The 27,263-nt window shown below is 53.8% G+C and overlaps 1 protein-coding gene across 2 annotated transcripts in view; it reads right to left on the bottom strand.

Annotated features, from left to right (window-relative positions):
• The window catches only part of LOC140716338 (pleckstrin homology domain-containing family G member 4B-like), a 203,324-nt gene that overhangs the window by 40,233 nt on the left and 135,828 nt on the right, over positions 1-27,263 (bottom strand). The window contains exons 5-7 of one of the 2 annotated variants that reach the window (XM_073028975.1): positions 9,235-9,481; positions 8,038-8,127; positions 21-245 (exon numbers count right to left, since the gene is read on the bottom strand). In XM_073028975.1, coding sequence (XP_072885076.1) covers positions 21-245; positions 8,038-8,127; positions 9,235-9,481 — 562 coding nt within the window. Of the gene's footprint in view, positions 1-20; positions 246-8,037; positions 8,128-9,234; positions 9,485-27,263 lie in introns of both variants that reach the window. The other variant, XM_073028974.1, reaches the window with a different exon arrangement.

Consider the following 27,263-nt stretch of genomic DNA (forward strand, 5'->3'; position numbering starts at 1 on the left):
CGTCCTGACCCACGACTTACGTCGGAGCCCCGGATGGCGTCCATGGCGAGAAGGTCGTTGCCGTGACGCAGCTGGAAGTCCACCATGTCAAGGGCGGCCTGCAGCCTGAGCCTCTCCCGGCCCGCGTCCTCACCACACTCCGCCAGCAGCTCCCTCAGCAGCAGGCCGTAGCTGGTCACGTGCTGGACGGGCTTCAGCAGGTGGCTGGCCAGGTCCGTCCTGTCCCTTAGCAGCAGCTGCCTCCTCTGGGGGTGGGAGATAGAATCAGCCATCAACTTTCACATCACCCTGAAATCAGGGGCTTCGCGGCAGCAGGGCAATTAAATACATAATTATAGAGGGAGAAAAACTGTAAATCACCACAAGTATACATATTTATTAAATAGTTCAGTAAGCTGCATGAAAGGGAAATGAAGGTGAGGGGGAGGCCTACTCCATCCCATTCACCGTTTTGTAGGGCAGGTCAAGATAGAGGGGCAGAGTGGCCTTCTCCAGCTGCAGTTCCGAGTCACAGAAACAGGGTGTTCAGCCCAACAATTCCAACCTGACCTTTCCCCCTGCATGCACCCCTGTGCCGTTTGGGTGTATTTGGACCTGGCCTGTGGGTATTTGGTGAACCGGTTGGCCGTTTGGGTGTATTTGGACCTGGCCTGTGGGTATTTGGTGAACCGGTTGGCCGTTTGGGTGTATTTGGACCTGGCCTGTGGGTATTTGGTGAACCGGTTGGCCGTTTGGGTGTATTTGGACCTGGCCTGTGGGTAATTGGTGAACCGGTTGGCCGTTTGGGTGTATTTGGACCTGGCCTGTGGGTATTTGGTGAACCGGTTGGCCGTTTGGGTGTATTTGGACCTGGCCTGTGGGTATTTGGTGAACCGGTTGGCCGTTTGGGTGTATTTGGACCTGGCCTGTGGGTATTTGGTGAACCGGTTGGCCGTTTGGGTGTATTTGGACCTGGCCTGTGGGTATTTGGTGAACCGGTTGGCCGTTTGGGTGTATTTGGACCTGGCCTGTGGGTAATTGGTGAACCGGTTGGCCGTTTGGGTGTATTTGGACCTGGCCTGTGGGTAATTGGTGAACCGGTTGGCCGTTTGGGTGAATTTGGACCTGGCCTGTGGGTATTTGCTGAACCGGTTGGCCGTTTGGGTGAATTTGGACCTGGCCTGTGGGTATTTGCTGAACCGGTTGGCCGTTTGGGTGAATTTGGACCTGGCCTGTGGGTATTTGGTGAACCGGTTGGCCGTTTGTGTATATTTGGACCTGGCCTGTGGGTATTTGGTGAACCGGTTGGCCGTTTGGGTATATTTGGACCTGGCCTGTGGGTATTTGGTGAACCGGTTGGCCGTTTGGGTGTATTTGGACCTGGTCAGTGGGTAATTGGTGAACCGGTTGGCCGTTTGGGTGTATTTGGACCTGGCCTGTGGGTAATTGGTGAACCGGTTCGCCGTTTCGGTGTATTTGGACCTGGCCTGTGGGTAATTGGTGAACCGGTTGGCCGTTTGGGTGTATTTGGACCTGGCCTGTGGGTATTTGGTGAACCGGTTGGCCGTTTGGGTGTATTTGGACCTGGTCTGTGGGTATTTGGTGAACCGGTTGGCCGTTTGGGTGTATTTGGACCTGGTCTGTGGGTAATTGGTGAACCGGTTGGCTTTTTGGGTGTATTTGGACCTGGCCTGTGGGTAATTGGTGAACCGGTTGGCCGTTTGGGTGTATTTGGACCTGGTCAGTGGGTAATTGGTGAACCGGTTGGCCGTTTGGGTGTATTTGGACCTGGCCTGTGGGTAATTGGTGAACCGGTTGGCCGTTTGGGTGTATTTGGACCTGGCCTGTGGGTAATTGGTGAACCGGTTGGCCGTTTGGGTGTATTTGGACCTGGCCTGTGGGTATTTGGTGAACCGGTTGGCCGTTTGGGTGTATTTGGACCTGGCCTGTGGGTATTTGGTGAACCGGTTGGCCGTTTGGGTGTATTTGGACCTGGCCTGTGGGTAATTGGTGAACCGGTTGGCCGTTTGGGTGTATTTGGACCTGGCCTGTGGGTAATTGGTGAACCGGTTGGCCGTTTGGGTGTATTTGGACCTGGTCTGTGGGTGATTGGTGAACCGGTTGGCCGTTTGGGTATATTTGGACCTGGCCTGTGGGTATTTGGTGAACCGGTTGGCCGTTTGGGTGTATTTGGACCTGGCCTGTGGGTATTTGGTGAACCGGTTGGCCGTTTGGGTGTATTTGGACCTGGCCTGTGGGTATTTGGTGAACCGGTTGGCCGTTTGGGTGTATTTGGACCTGGCCTGTGGGTATTTGGTGAACCGGTTGGCCGTTTGGGTGCATTTGGACCTGGCCTGTGGGTAATTGGTGAACCGGTTGGCCGTTTGGGTGTATTTGGACCTGGTCTGTGGGTATTTGGTGAACCGGTTGGCCGTTTGGGTGTATTTGGACCTGGCCTGTGGGTAATTGGTGAACCGGTTGGCCGTTTGGGTGCATTTGGACCTGGTCTGTGGGTAATTGGTGAACCGGTTGGCCGTTTGGGTGTATTTGGACCTGGCCTGTGGGTATTTGGTGAACCGGTTGGCCGCTTGGGTGTATTTGGACCTGGCCTGTGGGTAATTGGTGAACCGGTTGGCCGTTTGGGTGTATTTGGACCTGGCCTGTGGGTATTTGGTGAACCGGTTGGCCGTTTGGGTGTATTTGGACCTGGCCTGTGGGTAATTGGTGAACCGGTTGGCCGTTTGGGTGTATTTGGACCTGGCCTGTGGGTATTTGGTGAACCGGTTGGCCGTTTGGGTGTATTTGGACCTGGCCTGTGGGTAATTGGTGAACCGGTTGGCCGTTTGGGTGTATTTGGACCTGGCCTGTGGGTAATTGGTGAACCGGTTGGCCGTTTAGGTGTATTTGGACCTGGCCTGTGGGTATTTGGTGAACCGGTTGGCCGTTTGGGTGTATTTGGACCTGGCCTGTGGGTATTTGGTGAACCGGTTGGCCGTTTGGGTGTATTTGGACCTGGCCTGTGGGTAATTGGTGAACCGGTTAGCCGTTTGGGTGTATTTGGACCTGGCCTGTGGGTAATTGGTGAACCGGTTGGCCGTTTGGGTGAATTTGGACCTGGCCTGTGGGTATTTGGTGAACCGGTTGGCCGTTTGGGTGAATTTGGACCTGGCCTGTGGGTATTTGCTGAACCGGTTGGCCGTTTGGGTGAATTTGGACCTGGCCTGTGGGTATTTGCTGAACCGGTTGGCCGTTTGGGTGAATTTGGACCTGGCCTGTGGGTATTTGGTAAACCGGTTGGCCGTTTGTGTATATTTGGACCTGGCCTGTGGGTATTTGGTGAACCGGTTGGCCGTTTGGGTATATTTGGACCTGGCCTGTGGGTATTTGGTGAACCGGTTGGCCGTTTGGGTGTATTTGGACCTGGTCAGTGGGTAATTGGTGAACCGGTTGGCCGTTTGGGTGTATTTGGACCTGGCCTGTGGGTAATTGGTGAACCGGTTCGCCGTTTCGGTGTATTTGGACCTGGCCTGTGGGTAATTGGTGAACCGGTTGGCCTTTTGGGTGTATTTGGACCTGGCCTGTGGGTATTTGGTGAACCGGTTGGCCGTTTGGGTGTATTTGGACCTGGTCTGTGGGTATTTGGTGAACCGGTTGGCCGTTTGGGTGTATTTGGACCTGGTCTGTGGGTAATTGGTGAACCGGTTGGCTTTTTGGGTGTATTTGGACCTGGCCTGTGGGTAATTGGTGAACCGGTTGGCCGTTTGGGTGTATTTGGACCTGGTCAGTGGGTAATTGGTGAACCGGTTCGCCGTTTGGGTGTATTTGGACCTGGCCTGTGGGTAATTGGTGAACCGGTTGGCCGTTTGGGTGTATTTGGACCTGGCCTGTGGGTAATTGGTGAACCGGTTGGCCGTTTGGGTGTATTTGGACCTGGCCTGTGGGTATTTGGTGAACCGGTTGGCCGTTTGGGTGTATTTGGACCTGGCCTGTGGGTATTTGGTGAACCGGTTGGCCGTTTGGGTGTATTTGGACCTGGCCTGTGGGTAATTGGTGAACCGGTTGGCCGTTTGGGTGTATTTGGACCTGGCCTGTGGGTAATTGGTGAACCGGTTGGCCGTTTGGGTGTATTTGGACCTGGTCTGTGGGTGATTGGTGAACCGGTTGGCCGTTTGGGTATATTTGGACCTGGCCTGTGGGTATTTGGTGAACCGGTTGGCCGTTTGGGTGTATTTGGACCTGGCCTGTGGGTATTTGGTGAACCGGTTGGCCGTTTGGGTGTATTTGGACCTGGCCTGTGGGTATTTGGTGAACCGGTTGGCCGTTTGGGTGCATTTGGACCTGGCCTGTGGGTAATTGGTGAACCGGTTGGCCGTTTGGGTGCATTTGGACCTGGCCTGTGGGTAATTGGTGAACCGGTTGGCCGTTTGGGTGTATTTGGACCTGGTCTGTGGGTATTTGGTGAACCGGTTGGCCGTTTGGGTGTATTTGGACCTGGCCTGTGGGTAATTGGTGAACCGGTTGGCCGTTTGGGTGCATTTGGACCTGGTCTGTGGGTAATTGGTGAACCGGTTGGCCGTTTGGGTGTATTTGGACCTGGCCTGTGGGTATTTGGTGAACCGGTTGGCCGCTTGGGTGTATTTGGACCTGGCCTGTGGGTAATTGGTGAACCGGTTGGCCGTTTGGGTGTATTTGGACCTGGCCTGTGGGTATTTGGTGAACCGGTTGGCCGTTTGGGTGTATTTGGACCTGGCCTGTGGGTAATTGGTGAACCGGTTGGCCGTTTGGGTGTATTTGGACCTGGCCTGTGGGTAATTGGTGAACCGGTTGGCCGTTTGGGTGTATTTGGACCTGGCCTGTGGGTATTTGGTGAACCGGTTGGCCGTTTGGGTGTATTTGGACCTGGCCTGTGGGTAATTGGTGAACCGGTTAGCCGTTTGGGTGTATTTGGACCTGGCCTGTGGGTAATTGGTGAACCGGTTGGCCGTTTGTGTGTATTTGGACCTGGCCTGTGGGTATTTGGTGAACCGGTTGGCCGTTTGGGTGAATTTGGACCTGGCCTGTGGGTATTTGGTGAACCGGTTGGCCGTTTGGGTGTATTTGGACCTGGCCTGTGGTTAGTTGGTGAACCGGTTGGCCGTTTGGGTGAATTTGGACCTGGCCTGTGGGTAATTGGTGAACCGGTTGGCCGTTTGGGTGTATTTGGACCTGGCCTGTGGGTAATTGGTGAACCGGTTGGCCGTTTGGGTGTATTTGGACCTGGCCTGTGGGTAATTGGTGAACCGGTTGGCCGTTTGTGTGTATTTGGACCTGGCCTGTGGGTATTTGGTGAACCGGTTGGCCGTTTGGGTGTATTTGGACCTGGCCTGTGGGTATTTGGTGAACCGGTTGGCCGTTTGGGTGTATTTGGACCTGGCCTGTGGGTATTTGGTGAACCGGTTGGCCGTTTGGGTGTATTTGGACCTGGCCTGTGGGTATTTGGTGAACTGGTTGGCCGTTTGGGTGTATTTGGACCTGGCCTGTGGGTATTTGGTGAACTGGTTGGCCGTTTGGGTGTATTTGGACCTGGCCTGTGGGTATTTGGTGAACCGGTTGGCCATTTGGGTGTATTTAGACCTAGTCTGTGGGTAATTAGTGAACCGGTTGGCCGTTTGGGTATATTTGGACATGGCCTGTGGGTAATTGGTGAACTGGTTGGCCGTTTGGGTATATTTGGACCTGGTCTGTGGGTATTTGGTGAACTGGTTGGTTAAGGTCCCCTGTACAGTGAGAAATTTCAGTGTCTCCATACCGACCAGCTCTTCGCGGTGGTACGAGGGAGGACCAATGCCGGCCTGCGGTGTCGTGGGATCAGCACCAGGCTTCGAGACGAATGGTCCCAAATCCGGTTAGCTCCACGCCTCCCATCCTTGCCGAGTTGAGCGTCAAGCTAGCATTAAATAAACAGCTGATCGCTACGGAAACGGCAAAAATACCGGCTGAGAGCGAGAAGGGACAACGAGAACGAGGGGAGACCAACAACAGAGTGGACCTCCTATGCGGTACAGACAGACCAGTCCACACGGAGGTGCTAGCCAGAAAACAGAACGCTACAGTTCTGGAGAGTGTGAGAGCAAGGTTCAAGAGCCAACGGCCCACAGTCCGTCTTATTGTACCAGAGGGGCGATCGATATTCTGATAAGAGTGGGGTAAAAGCACCAGAGGTTCTGCCGATGCTGGAAGTCCAGGGCAACGCGCTGGGCGAGCTGGGCAGGTCAGGCAGCATCTACGGAAATGAACAAAGAGTCGGCGCTTCGGACCGAGACCCTTCCTCAGGGTGCGTTACGTGCTTTCAGGCTTTGCTACCTTCTGGCCGAAGGGAGGGGGGAGAAGAGAGAATGGCTGGGCTGGGAGGGGGTTGCTTTGCTGAGGCGGGGGTGGGGTAGTGGAGATGGTTTAAAAATCCCGATTAAAAGCCTGTTGAATATAGTGACAGTGTTTGATAGCACCACCCCCTCAGATATCAACCCCTCTCATTCTGAAAAGCATCTCTCAGACTCCCTTTAAAACTCCTCCCTCTCTCCTTAAACCTATACCCTCTTGTTTATGTTGCAACTACCCCCCCCCCACTCTGTGCAAACTCCCTTTTCCAAAATCTCCCTCCTGGAAAGCCCTACTGGGCTATTAAAACACAAACTTTCACACCACCTTTAACGTTTCTTCCCCCCAGTAGTTAACCTGATCAACCACTGGTTGGACTGCAGACCCTTCTGTTTATAATGCTGTTCGCGTTGTTAATACACTCAGGGATCTATCCACATTTTATTCCATATCCGCAGTAAACTTGTATGTTTTATATTATTCTCACCGGAGGAAAGAGCCTCTAGCTACATCTCTGTATGTCCCTATAGTCCGCCATGCCCACCAGCCATTGAGTACCCAACCTCACCCACCACAGTGCCCAGCTCTGGGTCTGTCGTTTCGCTGCTGTGCTTCACGTGGTCTGCCTCGGTGCTGGAAGAGGCTGGGGGGGTGGGGGGAACTCTGCCTCTGGCAGCCCTTGGGCAGTGTGATCCACATTCTAACACTCCCTCCCCACCCCCAGGTGGAAAAGGTTCGTCCACAGATCCCCTTCAGACCGCCCAGCTCCCACCCGAAACCCGTGCCTACTGCCGAGGGGAGAGCTGCCCCACAGCCGTGTACGCGCCCCAGGGACCTCCCGTCCCCACATCAACACGTCCGCGGCTGCCCCCTCTGCCACGACGACGGCAGACGCAGGTTGGAGCAGCCACACCTCATATTCCATCCAGGTAGCCTCCAACCTGATGGCATGAACCTCAATTTCTCCAACTTCTGGTAACCAGTTCCCTCTCGGGAGTGCCGGTATAACTTCTCTTCCCCTCCCACCCCTCTTTATCCTTGCCCCATTTTGGTCTCCCTCTCACCTCTTCTCCTCACCTACCCATCACCGCCCCCCGGGGCCCCTCGCTTCCCTTTTTTGCCATGGGCCACTGTCCTCTCCAATCAGATTCCTCCTTCTTCAGCCCTTTACCTCTTCCACCTATCACCTACCAGCTCTTACTTCCTCCATCCTCCCCCACCTACCCACCTTCTCCCTCACCTATCACCTGCCAGTTTGCACTCCTTCCCTGCCCCCCACCTTCTAATTCCTGCTTCGCCCGCCCCGCCCCCCCCTTCCTTTCCATCATCCCTGGGACTACTCCAGCAAATCTTCGCTGACTTTTCTCCATGACGACCTCAATCTTCCTCAGGTCGAGAGCGAATTGTACTCAGAGCTCGAGGTGTAGCTTCACCGAGGCCCTGTACACATAGCAAGACATCTTCCCCCACCAGACTCAAACCCTCCGGGGATAAAAGTCAGGGCACCTGGGGCCTCTCTAACCCCCTTCACTGCAAGGAGAGCAGAGACCTCCGACATGTAAAGTCAGCCCAGTCTCTCAGCTGTTCGACTACGCTCACAAGCCGTTAAATCCGCCCCCTCCCCACCCACAGCCGACATGGAGAGAAATCAGCGGCTGCTCCCCCAGGCAGAAGGAACGAATCGAGGCGGAGTTTTGTCACCTTGAAGAACGCGTTGCCGTGGCTGGCGAGCAGGGCGTCCGACTGGGGCTTGTTCTTCACGTACAGGGCGTACAGCGTGAACTGCTCCTTCTGCGGGGTGGAGAAGAGAGGGGTCACATCACCAGCAGGGACAACAAAACCAGGGCCACTACCCCAGAGTGAAACTTCAGCGGAGGAGAGAATTCCCAAAATTCCCTTCCCCTCCCACAGAGGTAATTCCTATTCCCGTCTTAACTAGACAGCCCCTCGCCCTGAGACCATGCTCCCATTTGCTCTGAAATCCAGAAACACCCTCTCAGCATCTATCCCCCCCACCATCACAATCCCACACCTTCCAATTACCACCTCTCATTCCCCTAAACCCCTCAAAGAGTAAAGGCCCAACCTATCCAACCCTTTCCCTCCCCTCCCCCACCCCCAGAACCAACACGTGGAACATTCCCCGTTTGCATCGAACTTCCCCGCGACAACCCGCTCAACCGCACAACACATCCCTTTCCCCACCGCCCCACAGAGCCTCCTCTGGATCGGTCCCCAACGTGCAGGAGCTTCATCCTTCCCCGGACTGCTCCCTACCAGCTCCCCCGAGAAACAACCCGGCCAACCCGCTCTTCCCTGCCCCTGTCGGGAGCAGGCAGACTCGAAGCCGGTCCCTGGGAACGAGCGCGCTGCTCGGAACGACTCTAAAAGGAGCCCGCCGTGCACCACAATCCCACACGCCCCCATCGTACCCGACGGCCCCCGGGAGGCTCTCCCACTACCGTACAGTGACTCAGCCAACACGTCTCCTATCAACCCTTCCCTCTCGCCTTAGATGCATTTAACACTTGTGCCCTGGAGAAAAGATTCTCTCTACCCCCTTTGCTCAGCTCATAATTTTATAAACCTCAGCTAAGTCTCCCCTCAGCCTCCGAGACTCCGGAAAGAAGCACTCACCCGCTCACCTGTGTTATACTTTCCCCCTCTGACGTTAAATGCAAAGCCTCTAGTGCTTGATATTTCTAACCTGAGGGTAAAGGTTCTCCCCGTCTCCCCTCTCTACGCGCTCATAATTATATATTTTCCTTGGTTTTGAACTGGTTATCACAGTGGCTGCCATAGGGATTCTGGCCAGGGCTGGGGTCTTCCTCCGATTACCGGCAGCGGACCCACGTCCCGGTGAAAGCCCTTCCCCCGAGGGGCAGCGTGCGTACGTACGTGGCGGAGGAAGGCGTCCCCGAGGCGGAGGGGGCAGGTCGCGCAACCCTCCATCTCTGGCAGTAGTCGCTCGCGGTGGAGGGTCAGCAGCTTCTCCAGGTTACCGAAGAGCAGCCCCGCCTTGCCCCTCAACTCGGGCGGGGCATCCGGCCGCTCCAGGTCCGGCCGGTAGCTCTCCAGGACCAGCTCCAGCGAGCCGATGTACTCCCGCTCCGCCAGCAGGGCCTCGGTCAGGGTGCGGCGGGCTCTGCTGGGAGGCGAGAGGAGGGGGGAGGTTATCGCTCGGCTGGGAGGTTGGCGGGGTGGGGGGTGGGGGTTGCTCAGCAGCGCCGATACGAGACAGGAGAGTGCGGGACAGCTGGGGGGCCACCCCCACACGAAGAGCTGGCAGGATCGTAGGGGAAGGTGGACATTGTGGGGTGTGGACCGGAAAGGAGGGGGCGGAAGCCAAAACAGAAAGGGTAGGGGGGAGGAGGAGTTGGCAGGTGAGAGGGGGTAGGTGGGGAGGAGTGAGAAGAGTGAGAAACTGGGAGGTGAAAGGTGAATCCAGGTGAGATAGGTATTAGTATTGTCACATGTACCGAGATAAGCTGAAACAGACCACATCACTACACAGTGCGGTGAGGTAGAACAGGGTAAATGCAGAATAAAGAACTGGAATTTCTCCGTTACACCCTCCCACCACTGCGGTCTGGTCCCACCTGCTCTCACCTGCCCATCACCCACCCCACCCCAGGGGATGTTCTCTTCAAGTGAAATGCTAGAATCTGGGTTTGTTCTCCCTGCGGGGGGGGGGGGGGGGGGTGGTGGTGAGCGGAAACTGGACCGGGGCATCTAATGAGGGGGATTAGACTGACGGAACCTTGTGTTCATTTTTACAGAAACATGGTCTCTATGAATTAGTGATTGTTAATATAATTTCTATAAATTAACGTTGAGAGAGTTATGCTGTCTGTAAATTAACGAAACAAGCCTCCTTCCCCGTAGACCTAACCAGTCCCATCTGCCGGCGTTTGAAAGTGTTCCCACTTTCTGTCCCCGTGCAGAATTTGCCCACCTACTTTAACTCATTCCCTCCTCACCTCAAATCCGTGCCCTCCAATTCAGCTCTGAGATAAAGCAGGCGCCCAGTGTCCACAGGTAACACAACTGCTCCAGTCGCCCCTGTGGGGGGTGGGCAAGGGAGGGGCGTGTTTTCACGACAGGTTCTGCTTGGCTCCTTACTTCCATCGATTGCAAAATCAAATGTGACATAACTTTAAAATGAAAGCAGAAATTACCCGAACACGCAGGGAGGCGGACACGCCTGGGGGAGAATGGTCGTGCTCCAAGAAAGGTCCTTTCAGCTGAAACACCGATTCGGGTTTACTTCCGGCGCGGGGTTTAGGTTCAGGCTGCCGGCCCAGGAATCTGGCCCCGGACACAGCGGGAATTGAGAGATCGGGCGATAGAGCAGGACGTCGGGATTAGCTGAGATGTTCCCGATGTGAGGGGCCGAATGGCCTTCTACTCCAAACAGTGAGGGTCTCGCAATGGCGGCCCGACACCACAAATACGTGATGATAAGCCACTCGGGTCGGGTCGGGTCGGGTGTCCCTCCCGATAAAACACCAAGAGGAGGTCCGGTAAAATACATGGGGACGGGTTTGGTGTAGGTTCCCATAAAAAATGGGGGCGGGTGTCCGTCCCGATAAAGCACTCGGGGTCGGGGCGGGTGTCCGTCCCGATAAAGCACTCGGGGTCGGGGCGGGTGTCCGTCCCGATAAAGCACTCGGGGTCGGGGCGGGTGTCCGTCCCGATAAAGCACTCGGGGTCGGGGCGGGTGTCCGTCCCGATAAAGCACTCGGGGTCGGGGCGGGTGTCCGTCCCGATAAAGCACTCGGGGTCGGGGCGGGTGTCCGTCCCGATAAAGCACTCGGGGTCGGGGCGGGTGTCCGTCCCGATAAAGCACTCGGGGTCGGGGCGGGTGTCCGTCCCGATAAAGCACTCGGGGTCGGGGCGGGTGTCCGTCCCGATAAAGCACTCGGGGTCGGGGCGGGTGTCCGTCCCGATAAAGCACTCGGGGTCGGGGCGGGTGTCCGTCCCGATAAAGCACTCGGGGTCGGGGCGGGTGTCCGTCCCGATAAAGCACTCGGGGTCGGGGCGGGTGTCCGTCCCGATAAAGCACTCGGGGTCGGGGCGGGTGTCCGTCCCGATAAAGCACTCGGGGTCGGGGCGGGTGTCCGTCCCGATAAAGCACTCGGGGTCGGGGCGGGTGTCCGTCCCGATAAAGCACTCGGGGTCGGGGCGGGTGTCCGTCCCGATAAAGCACTCGGGGTCGGGGCGGGTGTCCGTCCCGATAAAGCACTCGGGGTCGGGGCGGGTGTCCGTCCCGATAAAGCACTCGGGGTCGGGGCGGGTGTCCGTCCCGATAAAGCACTCGGGGTCGGGGCGGGTGTATGCCCCAATTTAAAAAACGGGGACGGGTGTAGGTTACGATAAAATACTCAGGGTCGGGTCGGGCGTAAATTCCGATAAATCACCCGCGGTCGGGTGTAAATTTCGATTAAAAATCGGGGACGGGTGTAAATTCCGATAAAATGGTCGGGTCGGGTGCAGTCTCCGACATATAAAATAAAATGGGATCGGATGTAGGTCCTAATAAAACACCCGCGGTCGGGTCGGGTGTAAATCCCGATAAAACACCCGCGGTCGGGACCGGTGTAAATCCCGATAAAACACCCGCGGTTCGGACGGGTTGGGTCCACGTTCCTATAAAACACTGGAGGCCGGGTCGGGTGTACGTCCAGGTAAAACACCCGTGGTCACGTCGACTGCAGGTCCCGGTAAGGCGGCCGGGGCCGCTGTCGCTGTCCGTCCCGGTAAGGCACCCGGGGCCGGGGTCGCCGTCCGTCCCGGTAAGGCACCCGGGGCCGGGGCCGGGGTCGCCGTCCGTCCCGGTAAGGCACCCGGGGCCGGGGTCGGGGCCGCCGTCCGTCCCCGTAAGGCACCCGGGGCCGGGGTCGGGGCCGCCGTCCGTCCCCGTAAGGCACCCGGGGCCGGGGTCGGGGCCGCCGTCCGTCCCGGTAAGGCACCCGGGGCCGGGTCCGCTGTCAGTTCCGGTAAGGTACCCGGGACCGGGGCCGGGTCGTGCGTGTACGTTGCGGTAAAACACTCGGGGTCCGGTCGTGAGCGCGTTCCGACAAAACACCCGGGACCGAATCGGGTGTATATTCCGACAAAACGCCCGGGGTCGGGTTGGTTCAATATTCCGATAAAAAACCCGGGGCCGGGTCGGGTGTACGTTCCGATAAAACACCCGGGGTCGGGTCGGGCAGACGTCCCGATTAAATGGCCAAGTCGGGTCCATTTTCCAATAAACCTCCCGAAGTCGATTCAGGTGCAGGTTCCGATCAAACACCCGGGGTCGAGTCGGATGTACGTCCCGAAAAAATACCCGGGGTCGGTCGTACGTCCCGAAAAAAATACCCGGGGTCGAGTCGGATGTACGTCCCGAAAAAATACCCGGGGTCGAGTCGTACGTCCCGAAAAAAATACCCGGGGTCGAGTCGGATGTACGTCCCGAAAAAATACCCGGGGTCGGTCGTACGTCCCGAAAAAATACCCGGGGTCGAGTCAGGTGAACTCCGCAGTCACCCGGAGTATGGTCGGCTGTACTTTCCAATAAAAAAACACGACGCCGGGTCGGATGTAAGTCCCGATAAGACGCCTGGTGTCAGTTGTACTCCCGATAACGCACCCGAGACTACTGCCACTGCCCATCTCCAGCTCACCCTGTACCCCATCATCTTTTGGGGCAGGTGTGACCTTGTGCACTTGAATCCCAGGGGGACCAATATCCTGGCGGGGAGGTTTGCTAAGGCTACTGGGGAGAGTTTAAACTAGAATTGCTGAGGGGTGGGAACCGAACTGAAGAGACGGAGGAAGGGCTGTTGGCTCACAAATAGACAAAGCTTGGAGAAGGTGCGAGAGGGGGGATAGGCAGGTGATAGAGGAGGGTTACGCTCAGACCAATGGTTTGAGATGTGTCTATTTTAACGCAAGGAGTAGCGTGAACAAAGCGGATGAGCTTGGAGCGTGGATCAGTACTTGGAGCTATGATGTGGTGGCCATTACAGAGACTTGGATGGCTCAGGGGCAGAAATGGTTATTTGGAGTGCCAGGCTTTAGATGTTTCAGAAAGGACAGGGAGGGAGGCAAAAGAGGTGGGGGTGTGGCACTACTGATCAGAGATAGTGTCAGGGATTCAGAAAAGGAGGAAGTCATGGAGGGGTTGTCTGTAGGTGGAAGTTAGGAATAGGAAGGGGTCAATAACTCTACTGGGTGTTTTTTTTATAGACCACCCAATAGTAACAGGGACATTGAGGGGCAAATAGGGAGAATGATTCTGGAAAGTTGTAATAATAACAGGGTTGTCATGGTGGGAAATTTCAATATCCCAAATATTGATTGGAATCTCCCGAGAGCAAGGGGTTTTGATGGGGTGGAGTTTGTTAGGTGTGTTCAGGAAGGTAGATAAGCCTACAAGAGGAGAGGCTGTACTTGATCTGGTATTGGGAAATGAACCCGGTCAGGTGTCAGATCTCTCAGTGGGAGAGCAGTTTAGAGATAGTGATCATAATTCTATCTCCTTTACCATTGCAATGGAGAGGCATCGGAACAGACAAGTTAGGAAAGTGTTTAATTGGAGTAAAGGGAAATATGAGGCTATCAGGCAGGAACTTGGAAGCATAAATTGGGAACAGATGCTCTCAGGGAAATGTATGGAACAAGTGTGGCAAATGTTCAGGGGATATTTGTGTGGAGATCTGCGTAGGTGCGTCCCAGTGAGACAGGGAAAGGATGGTAGGGTACAGGAACTGTGGTGTACAAAAGCTGTTGTAAATCTAGTCAAGAAGAAAAGCAAAGCTTACAAAAAGTTCAAAAAACTAGATAATGCTAGAGATAAGGCTAGCAGGAAGGGGCTTTGGAATGAAATTAGGAGAGCCAGAAGGGGCCATGAGAAGGCCTTGGCAGACAGGATTAAGGAAAAGCCCAAGGCACTCTACAAGTATGTGAAGAGCAAGAGGATACGACATGAGAGAATAGGACCAATCAAGTGTGACAGTGGAAAAGTGTGTCTGGAACTGAAGGAAATATCAGAGCTACTTAATGAATACTTTGTTTCAGTATTCACTACGGAAAAGGATCTTGGTGCTTGTAGGGATGCCTTACAGTGGATTGAAAAGCTTGAGCATGTAGACATTAAGAAAGATCTGGAGATTTCGGAAAGCATCAAGTTGGATAAGTCACCGGGACCGGATGAGATGTACCCCAGGCGACTGTGGGAGGTGAGGGAGGAGATTGCTGAGCAATGATCTTTGCATGATCAATGGGGACAGCAGAGGTTCCGGAGGATTGGAGGGCTGCAGATGTTGTTCCCTTATTCAAGAAAGGGAGTAGAGATAGCCTAGGAAATTATAGACCAGTGAGTCTTATGTCAGTGGTTGGTAAGTTGATGGAGAAGATCCTGAGAGGCAGGATTTATGAACATTTGGAGAGGCATAATATGATTAGGAATAGTCAGCATGGCTGTTTCAAAGGCAGGTCGTGCCTTACGAGCCTGATTGAATTTTTTGAGGATCTGACTAAACACATTGATGAAGGAAGAGCAGTAGATGTAGTGTATATGGATTTCAGCAAGGCATTTGATAAGGTACCCCATGCAAGGCTTATTCAGAAAGTAAGGAGGCATGGGATCCAAGTGGACATTGCTTTGTGGATCCAGAACTGGCTTGCTTACCGAAGGCAAAGAGTGGTGGAGACGGGTCATATTCTGCATGGAGGCCGGTGACCAGTGGAGTGCCTCAGGGATCTGTTCTGGGACCCTTACTCTTTGTGATTTTTATAAATGACCTGGATGAGGAAGTGGAGGGATGGGTTTGTAAGTTTGCTGATAACACAAAGGTTGGAGGTGTTGTGGATAGTGTGGAGGGTTGTCAGAGGTTACAGCAGGACATTGATGGGATGCAAAACCTGGCTGAGAAATGGCAGATGAAATTTAACCCAGGTAAGTGTGAGGTGGTTCATTTTGGTAGGTCAAATATGATGGCAGAATATAGTACTAATGGTAAGACTCTTGGCAGTGTGGAGAATCAGAGGGATCTTTGGGTCTGAATCCATAAGACATTCAAAGCTGCTGTGCAGGTTGACTATGTGGTGAAGAAAGCATACAGTGCATTGGCCTTCATCAACCATGCGATTCAGTTTAAGAGCTGAGAGGCAATGTTACAGCTTTATAGGACCCTGGTCAGACTACACTGGGAGTTAAGATGATGAAAGGCTTTGATTACGTGGATAGTCAGAGGCTTTTCCCAGGGCTGAAATGACTAACACAAGAGGGCACAGTTTTAAGGTGCTTGGAAGTAGGTACAGAGGACATGTTGGGGGCAAGTTTTTTACGCACACAGTGGTAAGTGTGTGGAATGGGCTGCAGGTGACGGTGGTGGAAGTGGATACGATAGGGTCTTTAAAGAGATTCCTGGATAGGTACATGGAGCTTCTGAAAACAGAGCACTATGTACCCCTATGTAATTTCTACAGTAAGTACACGTTCGGCACAGCATTGTGGGCTGAAGGGCGTGTATTGTGCTGTAGGTTTTCTATGTTTCTATCACTGCCCATCGCCAGCTCACTGTGTATCCATCATCACTATCCATCCCCAGCTCACTATGTATCCATCATCACTGTCCATCCCCAGCTCACTGTGTCCATCTTCACTGCCCATCCCCAGCTCACAGTGTGTCCATCATCACTGTCCATCCCCAGCTCACTGTGTGTCCATCATCTCTGTCCATCCCCAGCTCACTGTGTATCCATCATCCCTGTCCATCCCCACCTCACTGTGTGTCCATCATCACTGTCCATCCCCAGCTCACTGTGTGTCCATTATCACTGTCCATCCCCAGCTCACTGTGTGTCCATCATCACTGTCCATCCCCAGCTCACTGTGTATCCATCATCCCTGTCCATCCCCACCTCACTGTGTGTCCATCATCTCTGTCCATCCCCAGCTCAGTGTGTCCATCATCATTGTCCAACCCCAGCTCACTGTGTGTCCGTCATCACTGTCCATCCCCAGCTCACTGTGTATCCATCATCTCTATCCATCCCCAGCTCACTGTGTATCCATCATCACTGTCCATCCCCAGCTCACTGTGTATCCATCATCTCTATCCATCCCCAGCTCACTGTGTATCCATCATCACTGTCCATCCCCAGCTCACTGTGTGTCCATCATCACTGTCCATCCCCAGCTCAGTGTGTCCATCATCATTGTCCAACCCCAGCTCACTGTGTGTCCATCATCACTGTCCATCCCCAGCTCACTGTGTATCCATCATCCCTGTCCATCCCCAGCTCACTGTGTATCCATCATCCCTGTCCATCCCCACCTCACTGTGTGTCCATCATCACTGTCCATCCCCAGCTCACTGTGTGTCCATTATCACTGTCCATCCCCAGCTCACTGTGTGTCCATCATCACTGTCCATCCCCAGCTCACTGTGTATCCATCATCACTGTCCATCGCCAGCTCACTGTGTGTCCATCATCACTGTCCATCCCCAGCTCACTGTGTATCCATCATCTCTCTCCATCCCCAGCTCACTGTGTATCCATCATCACTGTCCATACCCAGCTCACTGTGTATCCATCATCACTGTCCATCCCCAGCTCACTGTGTATCCATCATCACTGTCCATCCCCAGCTCACTGTGTATCCATCATCTCTATCCATCCCCAGCTCACTGTGTATCCATCATCACTGTCCATCCCCAGCTCACTGTGTATCCATCATCTCTCTCCATCCCCAGCTCACTGTGTATCCATCATCTATCTCCATCCACAGCTCACTGTGTGTCCATCAGCTCTCTCCATCCCCACCTCACTGTGTGTCCATCATCACTGTCCATCCCCAGCTCACTGTGTGCCCATCATCACTGTCCATCCCCAGCTCACTGTGTGTCCATCATCACTGTCCATCCCCAGCTCACTGTGTGTCCATCTTCACTGTCCATCCCCAGCTCACTGTGTGTCCATCATCACTGTCCATCCCCAGCTCACTGTGTGTCCATCATCTCTGTCCATCCCCAGCTCACTGTGTGTCCATCATCACTGTCCATCCCCAGCTCACTGTGTGTCCATCAACTCTGTCCATCCCCAGATCACTGTGTATCGATCATCACTGTCCATCACCAGCTCACTGTGTGTCCATCATCACTGTCCAACCCCAGCTCACTGTGTGTCCATCATCACTGTCCATCCCCAGCTCACTGTGTGTCCATCATCACTGTCCATCCCCAGCTCACTGTGTGCCCATCATCACTGTCCATCCCCAGCTCACTGTGTGTCCATCATCACTGTCCATCCCCAGCTCACTGTGTGTCCATCTTCACTGTCCATCCCCAGCTCACTGTGTGTCCATCATCACTGCCCATCCCCAGCTCACTGTGTATCCATCATCACTGTCCATCCCCAGCTCACTGTGTGTCCATCATCACTCTCCATCCCCACCTCACTGTGTGTCCATCATCTCTGTCCATCCCCAGCTCACTGTGTGTCCATCATCTCTATCCATCCCCAGCTCACTGTGTGTCCATCATCACTGTCCATCCCCAGCTCACTGTGTGTCCATCATCCCTGTCCATCCCCAGCTCACTGTGTGTCCATCATCTCTGTCCATCCCCAGCTCACTGTGTGTCCATCATCACTGTCCATCCCCAGCTCACTGTGTGTCCATCATCTCTGTCCATCCCCAGATCACTGTGTATCGATCATCACTGTCCATCACCAGCTCACTGTGAGTCCATCATCACTGTCCAACCCCAGCTCACTGTGTGTCCATCATCACTGTCCATCCCCAGCTCACTGTGTATCCATCATCTCTCTCCATCCCCAGCTCAGTGTATCCATCATCACTGTCCATCCGCAGCTCACTGTGTATCCATCATCACTGTCCATCCCCAGCTCACTGTGTGTCCATCATCCCTGTCCATCCCCAGCTCACTGTGTATCCATCATCACTGTCCATCCCCAGCTCACAGTATCCATCATCACTGTCCATCCCCAGCTCACTGTGTGTCCATCATCTCTGTCCATCCCCAGCTCACTGTGTATCCATCATCACTGTCCATCCCCAGCTCACTGTGTATCCATCATCAATGTCCAAACCCAGCTCACTGTGTGTCCATCATCACTGTCCATCCCCAGCTCACTGTGTATCCATCATCTCTATCCATCCCCAGCTCACAGTGTATCCATCATCACTGTCCATCCCCAGCTCACTGTGTGTCCATCATCACTGTCCATCCCCAGCTCACTGTGTATCCATCATCACTGTCCATCCCCAGCTCACTGTGTGTCCATCATCACTGTCCATCCCCAGATCACTGTGTATCCATCATCTCTCTCCATCCCCAGCTCACTGTGTGTCCATCATCACTGTCCATCCCCAGCTCACTGTGTGTCCATCATCACTGTCCATCCCCAGCTCACTGTGTGTCCATCATCTCTGTCCATCCCCAGCTCACTGTGTGTCCGTCATCTCTCTCCATCCCCACCTCACTCTGTGTCCATCTTCTCTGTCCATCCCCAGCTCACTGTGTATCCATCATCTCTGTATGTCCCCAGCTCACTGTGTGTCCATCATCACTGTCCATCCCGAGCTCACTGTGTGTCCATCATCACTGTCCATCCCCAGCTCACTGTGTGTCCATCATCACTGTCCATCCCCAGATCACTGTGTATCCATCATCTCTCTCCATCCCCAGCTCACTGTGTGTCCATCATCACTGTCCATCCCGAGCTCACTGTGTGTCCATCATCACTGTCCATCCCCATCTCACTGTGTGTCCATCATCACAGTCCATCCCCAGCTCACTGTCTGTCCATCATCTCTGTCCATTCCCAGCTCACTGTGTGTCCATCATCACTGTCCATCCCCAGCTCAGCTTGGCCCCATCATCTCTGTCCATCCCCACCTCACTGTGTGTCCATCATCTCTGTCCATCCACAGCTCACTGTGTGTCCATCATCACTGTCCATCCCCAGCTCACTGTGTGTCCATCATCACTGTCCATCCCCAGATCACTGTGTATCCATCATCTCTCTCCATCCCCAGCTCACTGTGTGTCCATCATCACTGTCCATCCCGAGCTCACTGTGTGTCCATCATCACTGTCCATCCCCATCTCACTGTGTGTCCATCATCACTGTCCATCCCCAGCTCACTGTCTGTCCATCATCTCTGTCCATTCCCAGCTCACTGTGTGTCCATCATCACTGTCCATCCCCAGCTCAGCTTGGCCCCATCATCTCTGTCCATCCCCACCTCACTGTGTGTCCATCATCTCTGTCCATCCACAGCTCACTGTGTGTCCATCATCACTGTCCAACCCAAGCTCACTGTGTGTCCATCATCACTGTCCATCCCCAGCTCACTGTGTGTCCATCATCTCTGTCCATCCCCAGCTCACTGTGTGTCCATCATCACTGTCCATCCCCAGCTCACTGTGTGTCCATCATCACTGTCCATCCCCAGATCACTGACTATCCATCATCTCTCTCCATCCCCAGCTCACTGTGTATCCATCATCTCTGTCCATCCGCAGCTCACTGTGTGTCCATCATCTCTGTCCATCCCCAGTTCACTGTGTGTCCATCATCACTGTCCATCCCCAGCTCACTGTGTATCCATCATCTCTCTCCATCCCCAGCTCACTGTGTACCCATCATCACTGTACATCCCCAGCTCACTGTGTATTCATCATCTCTCTCCATCCCCAGCTCACTGTGTATCCATAATCATTCTCCATCCCCAGCTCACTGTGTGTCCATCATCCCTGTCCATCCCCATCTCACTGTGTGTCCATCATCACTGTCCATCCCCAGCTCACTGTGTATCCATCATCACTGTCCATCCCCAACTCACTGTGTGTCCATCATCACTGTCCATCCCCAGCTCACTCTGTATCCATCATCACTGTCCATCCCCAGCTCACTGTGTATCCATCATCACTGTCCATCCCCAGCTCACTGTGTATCCATCATCACTGTCCATCCCCTGCTCACTGTGTGTCCATCATCTCTGTCCATCCCCAGCTCACTCTGTGTCCATCATCACTGTCCATCCCCAGCTCACTGAGTATCCATCAACTCTCTCCATCCCCAGCTCACAGTGTATCCATCATCACTGTCCATCCACAACTCACTGTGTGTCCATCATCACTGTCCATCCCCAGCTCACTGTGTAACCATCATCACTGTCCATCCCCACCTCACTCTGTGTCCATCTTCTCTGTCCATCCCCAGCTCACTGTGTATCCATCATCTCTGTATGTCCCCAGCTCACTGTGTGTCCATCATCACTGTCCATCCCGAGCTCACTGTGTGTCCATCATCACTGTCCATCCCCAGCTCACTGTGTGTCCATCATCACTGTCCATCCCCAGATCACTGTGTATCCATCATCTCTCTCCATCCCCAGCTCACTGTGTGTCCATCATCACTGTCCATCCCGAGCTCACTGTGTGTCCATCATCACTGTCCATCCCCATCTCACTGTGTGTCCATCATCACTGTCCATCCCCAGCTCACTGTCTGTCCATCATCTCTGTCCATTCCCAGCTCACTGTGTGTCCATCATCACTGTCCATCCCCAGCTCAGCTTGGCCCCATCATCTCTGTCCATCCCCACCTCACTGTGTGTCCATCATCTCTGTCCATCCACAGCTCACTGTGTGTCCATCATCACTGTCCATCCCCAGCTAACTGTGTATCCATCATCACTGACCATCCCCAGCTCACTGTGTGTCCATCATCTCTGTCCATCCCCAGATCACTGTGTATCCATCATCACGGTCCATCACCAGCTCACTGTGTGTCCATCATCACTGTCCAACCCAAGCTCACTGTGTGTCCATCATCACTGTCCATCCCCAGCTCACTGTGTGTCCATCATCTCTGTCCATCCCCAGCTCACTGTGTGTCCATCATCACTGTCCATCCCCAGCTCACTGTGTGTCCATCATCACTGTCCATCCCCAGATCACTGACTATCCATCATCTCTCTCCATCCCCAGCTCACTGTGTATCCATCATCTCTGTCCATCCGCAGCTCACTGTGTGTCCATCATCTCTGTCCATCCCCAGTTCACTGTGTGTCCATCATCACTGTCCATCCCCAGCTCACTGTGTATCCATCATCTCTCTCCATCCCCAGCTCACTGTGTACCCATCATCACTGTACATCCCCAGCTCACTGTGTATTCATCATCTCTCTCCATCCCCAGCTCACTGTGTATCCATAATCATTCTCCATCCCCAGCTCACTGTGTGTCCATCATCCCTGTCCATCCCCATCTCACTGTGTGTCCATCATCACTGTCCATCCCCAGCTCACTGTGTATCCATCATTACTGTCCATCCCCAACTCACTGTGTGTCCATCATCACTGTCCATCCCCAGCTCACTGTGTATCCATCATCACTGTCCATCCCCAGCTCACTGTGTATCCATCATCACTGTCCATCCACAACTCACTGTGTAACCATCATCACTGTCCATCCCCAGCTCACTGTGTGTCCATCATCTATGTCCATCCCCAGCCCACTGTGTATCCATCATCACTGTCCATCCCCAGCTCACTGTGTATCCATCATCACTGTCCATCCCCAGCTCACTGTGTGTCCATCATCACTGTCCATCCCCAGCTCACTGTGTATCCATCATCTCTATCCATCCCCAGCTCACTGTGTATCCATCATCACTGTCCATCCCCAGCTCACTGTGTATCCATCATCACTGTCCATCCCCAGCTCACTGTGTGTCCATCATCTATGTCCATCCCCAGCTCACTGTGTGTCCGTCATCACTGTCCAACCCCAGCTCACTGTGAGTCCGTCATCACTGTCCATCCCCAGCTCACTGTGTATCCGTCATCTCTATCCATCCCCAGCTCACTGTGTATCCATCATCACTGTCCATCCCCAGCTCACTGTGTATCCATCATCACTGTCCATCCCCAGCTCACTGTGTATCCATCATCTCTATCCATCCCCAGCTCACTGTGTATCCATCATCACTGTCCATCCCCAGCTCACTGTGTATCCATCATCTCTCTCCATCCCCAGCTCACTGTGTATCCATCATCTCTCTCCATCCACAGCTCACTGTGTGTCCATCATCTCTGTCCATTCCCAACTCACTGTGTGTCCATCATCACTGTCCATCCCCAGCTCACTGTGTATCCATCATCACTGTCCATCCCCAGCTCACTGTGTGTCCATCATCACTGTCCATCCCCAGATCACTGACTATCCATCATCTCTCTCCATCCCCAGCTCACTGTGTATCCATCATCTCTGTCCATCCCCAGCTCACTGTGTGTCCATCATCTCTGTCCATCCCCAGTTCACTGTGTGTCCATCATCACTGTCCATCCCCAGCTCACTGTGTGTCCATCATCACTGTCCAACCCCAGCTCACTGTGTGTCCATCATCACTGTCCATCCCCAGCTCACAGTGTATCCATCATCACTGTCCATCCCCAGCTCACTGTGTATCCATCATCTCTCTCCATCCCCAGCTCAGTGTATCCATCATCACTGTCCATCCCCAGCTCACTGTGTATCCATCATCACTGTCCATCCCCAGCTCACAGTATCCATCATCACTGTCCATCCCCAGCTCACTGTGTGTCCATCATCTCTGTCCATCCCCAGCTCACTGTGTATCCATCATCACTGTCCATCCCCAGCTCACTGTGTATCCATCATCATTGTCCAACCCCAGCTCACTGTGTGTCCATCATCACTGTCCATCCCCAGCTCACTGTGTATCCATCATCTCTCTCCATCCCCAGCTCACAGTGTATCCATCATCACTGTCCATCCCCAGCTCACTGTGTGTCCATCATCACTGTCCATCCCCAGCTCACTGTGTGTCCATCATCTCTGTCCATCCCCAGCTCACTGTGTATCCATCATCCCTGTCCATCCCCAGCTCACTGTGTATCCATCATCACTGTCCATCCCCAGCTCACTGTGTATCCATCATCATTGTCCAACCCCAGCTCACTGTGTGTCCATCATCACTGTCCATCCCCAGCTCACTGTGTATCCATCATCTCTCTCCATCCCCAGCTCACAGTGTATCCATCATCACTGTCCATCCCCAGCTCACTGTGTGTCCATCATCACTGTCCATCCCCAGCTCACTGTGTGTCCATCATCACTGTCCATCCCCAGATCACTGTGTATCCATCATCTCTCTCCATCCCCAGCTCACAGTGTATCCATCATCACTGTCCATCCCCAGATCACTGTGTATCCATCAGCTCTCTCCATCCCCAGCTCACTGTGTATCCATCATCTCTCTCCATCCCCAGCTCACTGTGTGTCCATCATCACTGTCCATCCCCAGCTCACTGTGTGTCCATCATCACTGTCCATCCCCAGCTCACTGTGTGTCCATCATCTCTGTCCATCCCCAGCTCACTGTGTGTCCGTCATCTCTCTCCATCCCCACCTCACTCTGTGTCCATCTTCTCTGTCCATCCCCAGCTCACTGTGTATCCATCATCTCTGTATGTCCCCAGCTCACTGTGTGTCCATCATCACTGTCCATCCCGAGCTCACTGTGTTCATCATCACTGTCCATCCCCAGCTCACTGTGTGTCCATCATCACTGTCCATCCCCAGATCACTGTGTATCCATCATCTCTCTCCATCCCCAGCTCACTGTGTGTCCATCATCACTGTCCATCCCGAGCTCACTGTGTGTCCATCATCACTGTCCATCCCCATCTCACTGTGTGTCCATCATCACTGTCCATCCCCAGCTCACTGTCTGTCCATCATCTCTGTCCATTCCCAGCTCACTGTGTGTCCATCATCACTGTCCATCCCCAGCTCAGCTTGGCCCCATCATCTCTGTCCATCCCCACCTCACTGTGTGTCCATCATCTCTGTCCATCCACAGCTCACTGTGTGTCCATCATCACTGTCCATCCCCAGCTAACTGTGTATCCATCATCACTGACCATCCCCAGCTCACTGTGTGTCCATCATCTCTGTCCATCCCCAGATCACTGTGTATCCATCATCACTGTCCATCACCAGCTCACTGTGTGTCCATCATCACTGTCCAACCCAAGCTCACTGTGTGTCCATCATCACTGTCCATCCCCAGCTCACTGTGTGTCCATCATCTCTGTCCATCCCCAGCTCACTGTGTGTCCATCATCACTGTCCATCCCCAGCTCACTGTGTGTCCATCATCACTGTCCATCCCCAGATCACTGACTATCCATCATCTCTCTCCATCCCCAGCTCACTGTGTATCCATCATCTCTGTCCATCCGCAGCTCACTGTGTGTCCATCATCTCTGTCCATCCCCAGTTCACTGTGTGTCCATCATCACTGTCCACCCCCAGCTCACTGTGTATCCATCATCTCTCTCCATCCCCAGCTCACTGTGTACCCATCATCACTGTACATCCCCAGCTCACTGTGTATTCATCATCTCTCTCCATCCCCAGCTCACTGTGTATCCATAATCATTCTCCATCCCCAGCTCACTGTGTGTCCATCATCCCTGTCCATCCCCATCTCACTGTGTGTCCATCATCACTGTCCATCCCCAGCTCACTGTGTATCCATCATCACTGTCCATCCCCAACTCACTGTGTGTCCATCATCACTGTCCATCCCCAGCTCACTGTGTATCCATCATCACTGTCCATCCCCAGCTCACTGTGTATCCATCATCACTGTCCATCCCCAGCTCACTGTGTATCCATCATCACTGTCCATCCCCTGCTCACTGTGTGTCCATCATCTCTGTCCATCCCCAGCTCACTCTGTGTCCATCATCACTGTCCATCCCCAGCTCACTGAGTATCCATCAACTCTCTCCATCCCCAGCTCACAGTGTATCCATCATCACTGTCCATCCACAACTCACTGTGTGTCCATCATCACTGTCCATCCCCAGCTCACTGTGTAACCATCATCACTGTCCATCCCCAGCTCACTGTGTGTCCATCATCTATGTCCATCCCCAGGCCACTGTGTATCCATCATCACTGTCCATCCCCAGCTCACTGTGTGTCCATCATCACTGTCCATCCCCAGCTCACTGTGTATCCATCATCACTGTCCATCCCCAGCTCACTGTGTGTCCATCATCACTGTCCATCCCCAGCTCACTGTGTATCCATCATCTCTATCCATCCCCAGCTCACTGTGTATCCATCATCACTGTCCATCCCCAGCTCACTGTGTATCCATCATCACTGTCCATCCCCAGCTCACTGTGTGTCCATCATCTATGTCCATCCCCAGCTCACTGTGTGTCCGTCATCACTGTCCAACCCCAGCTCACTGTGTGTCCGTCATCACTGTCCATTCCCAGCTCACTGTGTATCCGTCATCTCTATCCATCCCCAGCTCACTGTGTATCCATCATCACTGTCCATCCCCAGCTCACTGTGTATCCATCATCACTGTCCATCCCCAGCTCACTGTGTATCCATCATCTCTATCCATCCCCAGCTCACTGTGTATCCATCATCACTGTCCATCCCCAGCTCACTGTGTATCCATCATCACTGTCCATCCCCAGCTCACTGTGTATCCATCATCTCTCTCCATCCCCAGCTCACTGTGTATCCATCATCTCTCTCCATCCACAGCTCACTGTGTGTCCATCATCTCTGTCCATTCCCAACTCACTGTGTGTCCATCATCACTGTCCATCCCCAGCTCACTGTGTATCCATCATCACTGTCCATCCCCAGCTCACTGTGTGTCCATCATCACTGTCCATCCCCAGATCACTGACTATCCATCATCTCTCTCCATCCCCAGCTCACTGTGTATCCATCATCTCTGTCCATCCCCAGCTCACTGTGTGTCCATCATCTCTGTCCATCCCCAGTTCACTGTGTGTCCATCATCACTGTCCATCCCCAGCTCACTGTGTATCCATCATCTCTCTCCATCCCCAGCTCACTGTGTACCCATCATCACTGTCCATCCCCATCTCACTGTGTATCCATCATCCCTGTCCATCCCCAGCTCACTGTGTATCCATCATCCCTGTCCATCCCCACCTCACTGTGTGTCCATCATCACTGTCCATCCCCAGCTCACTGTGTGTCCATTATCACTGTCCATCCCCAGCTCACTGTGTGTCCATCATCACTGTCCATCACCAGCTCACTGTGTGTCCATCATCACTGTCCATCCCCAGCTCACTGTGTATCCATCATCCCTGTCCATCCCCACCTCACTGTGTGTCCATCATCTCTGTCCATCCCCAGCTCAGTGTGTCCATCATCACTGTCCAACCCCAGCTCACTGTGTGTCCGTCATCACTGTCCATCCCCAGCTCACTGTGTATCCATCATCTCTATCCATCCCCAGCTCACTGTGTATCCATCATCACTGTCCATCCCCAGCTCACTGTGTATCCATCATCACTGTCCATACCCAGCTCACTGTGTGTCCATCTTCACTGTCCATCCCCAGCTCACTGTGTATCCATCATCACTGTCCATCCCCAGCTCACTGTGTATCCATCATCTCTCTCCATCCCCAGCTCACTGTGTATCCATCATCTCTCTCCATCCACAGCTCACTGTGTGTCCATCATCTCTGTCCATTCCCAGCTCACTGTGTGTCCATCATCACTGTCCATCCCCAGCTCACTGTGTGTCCATCATCACTGTCCATCCCCAGCTCACTGTGTATCCATCATCTCTCTCCATCCCCAGCTCTCTGTGGGTCCATCAGCTCTCTCCATCCCCACCTCACTGTGTGTCCATCATCACTGTCCATCCCCAGCTCACTGTGTGCCCATCATCACTGTCCATCCCCAGCTCACTGTGTGTCCATCATCACTGTCCATCCCCAGCTCACTGTGTGTCCATCATCACTGTCCATCCCCAGCTCACTGTGTATCCATCATCTCTCTCCATCCCCAGCTC

The sequence above is a fragment of the Hemitrygon akajei genome, chromosome 25 (genome assembly GCF_048418815.1).
Source record: "Hemitrygon akajei chromosome 25, sHemAka1.3, whole genome shotgun sequence".
Taxonomy (NCBI): Eukaryota; Metazoa; Chordata; class Chondrichthyes; order Myliobatiformes; family Dasyatidae; genus Hemitrygon; species Hemitrygon akajei.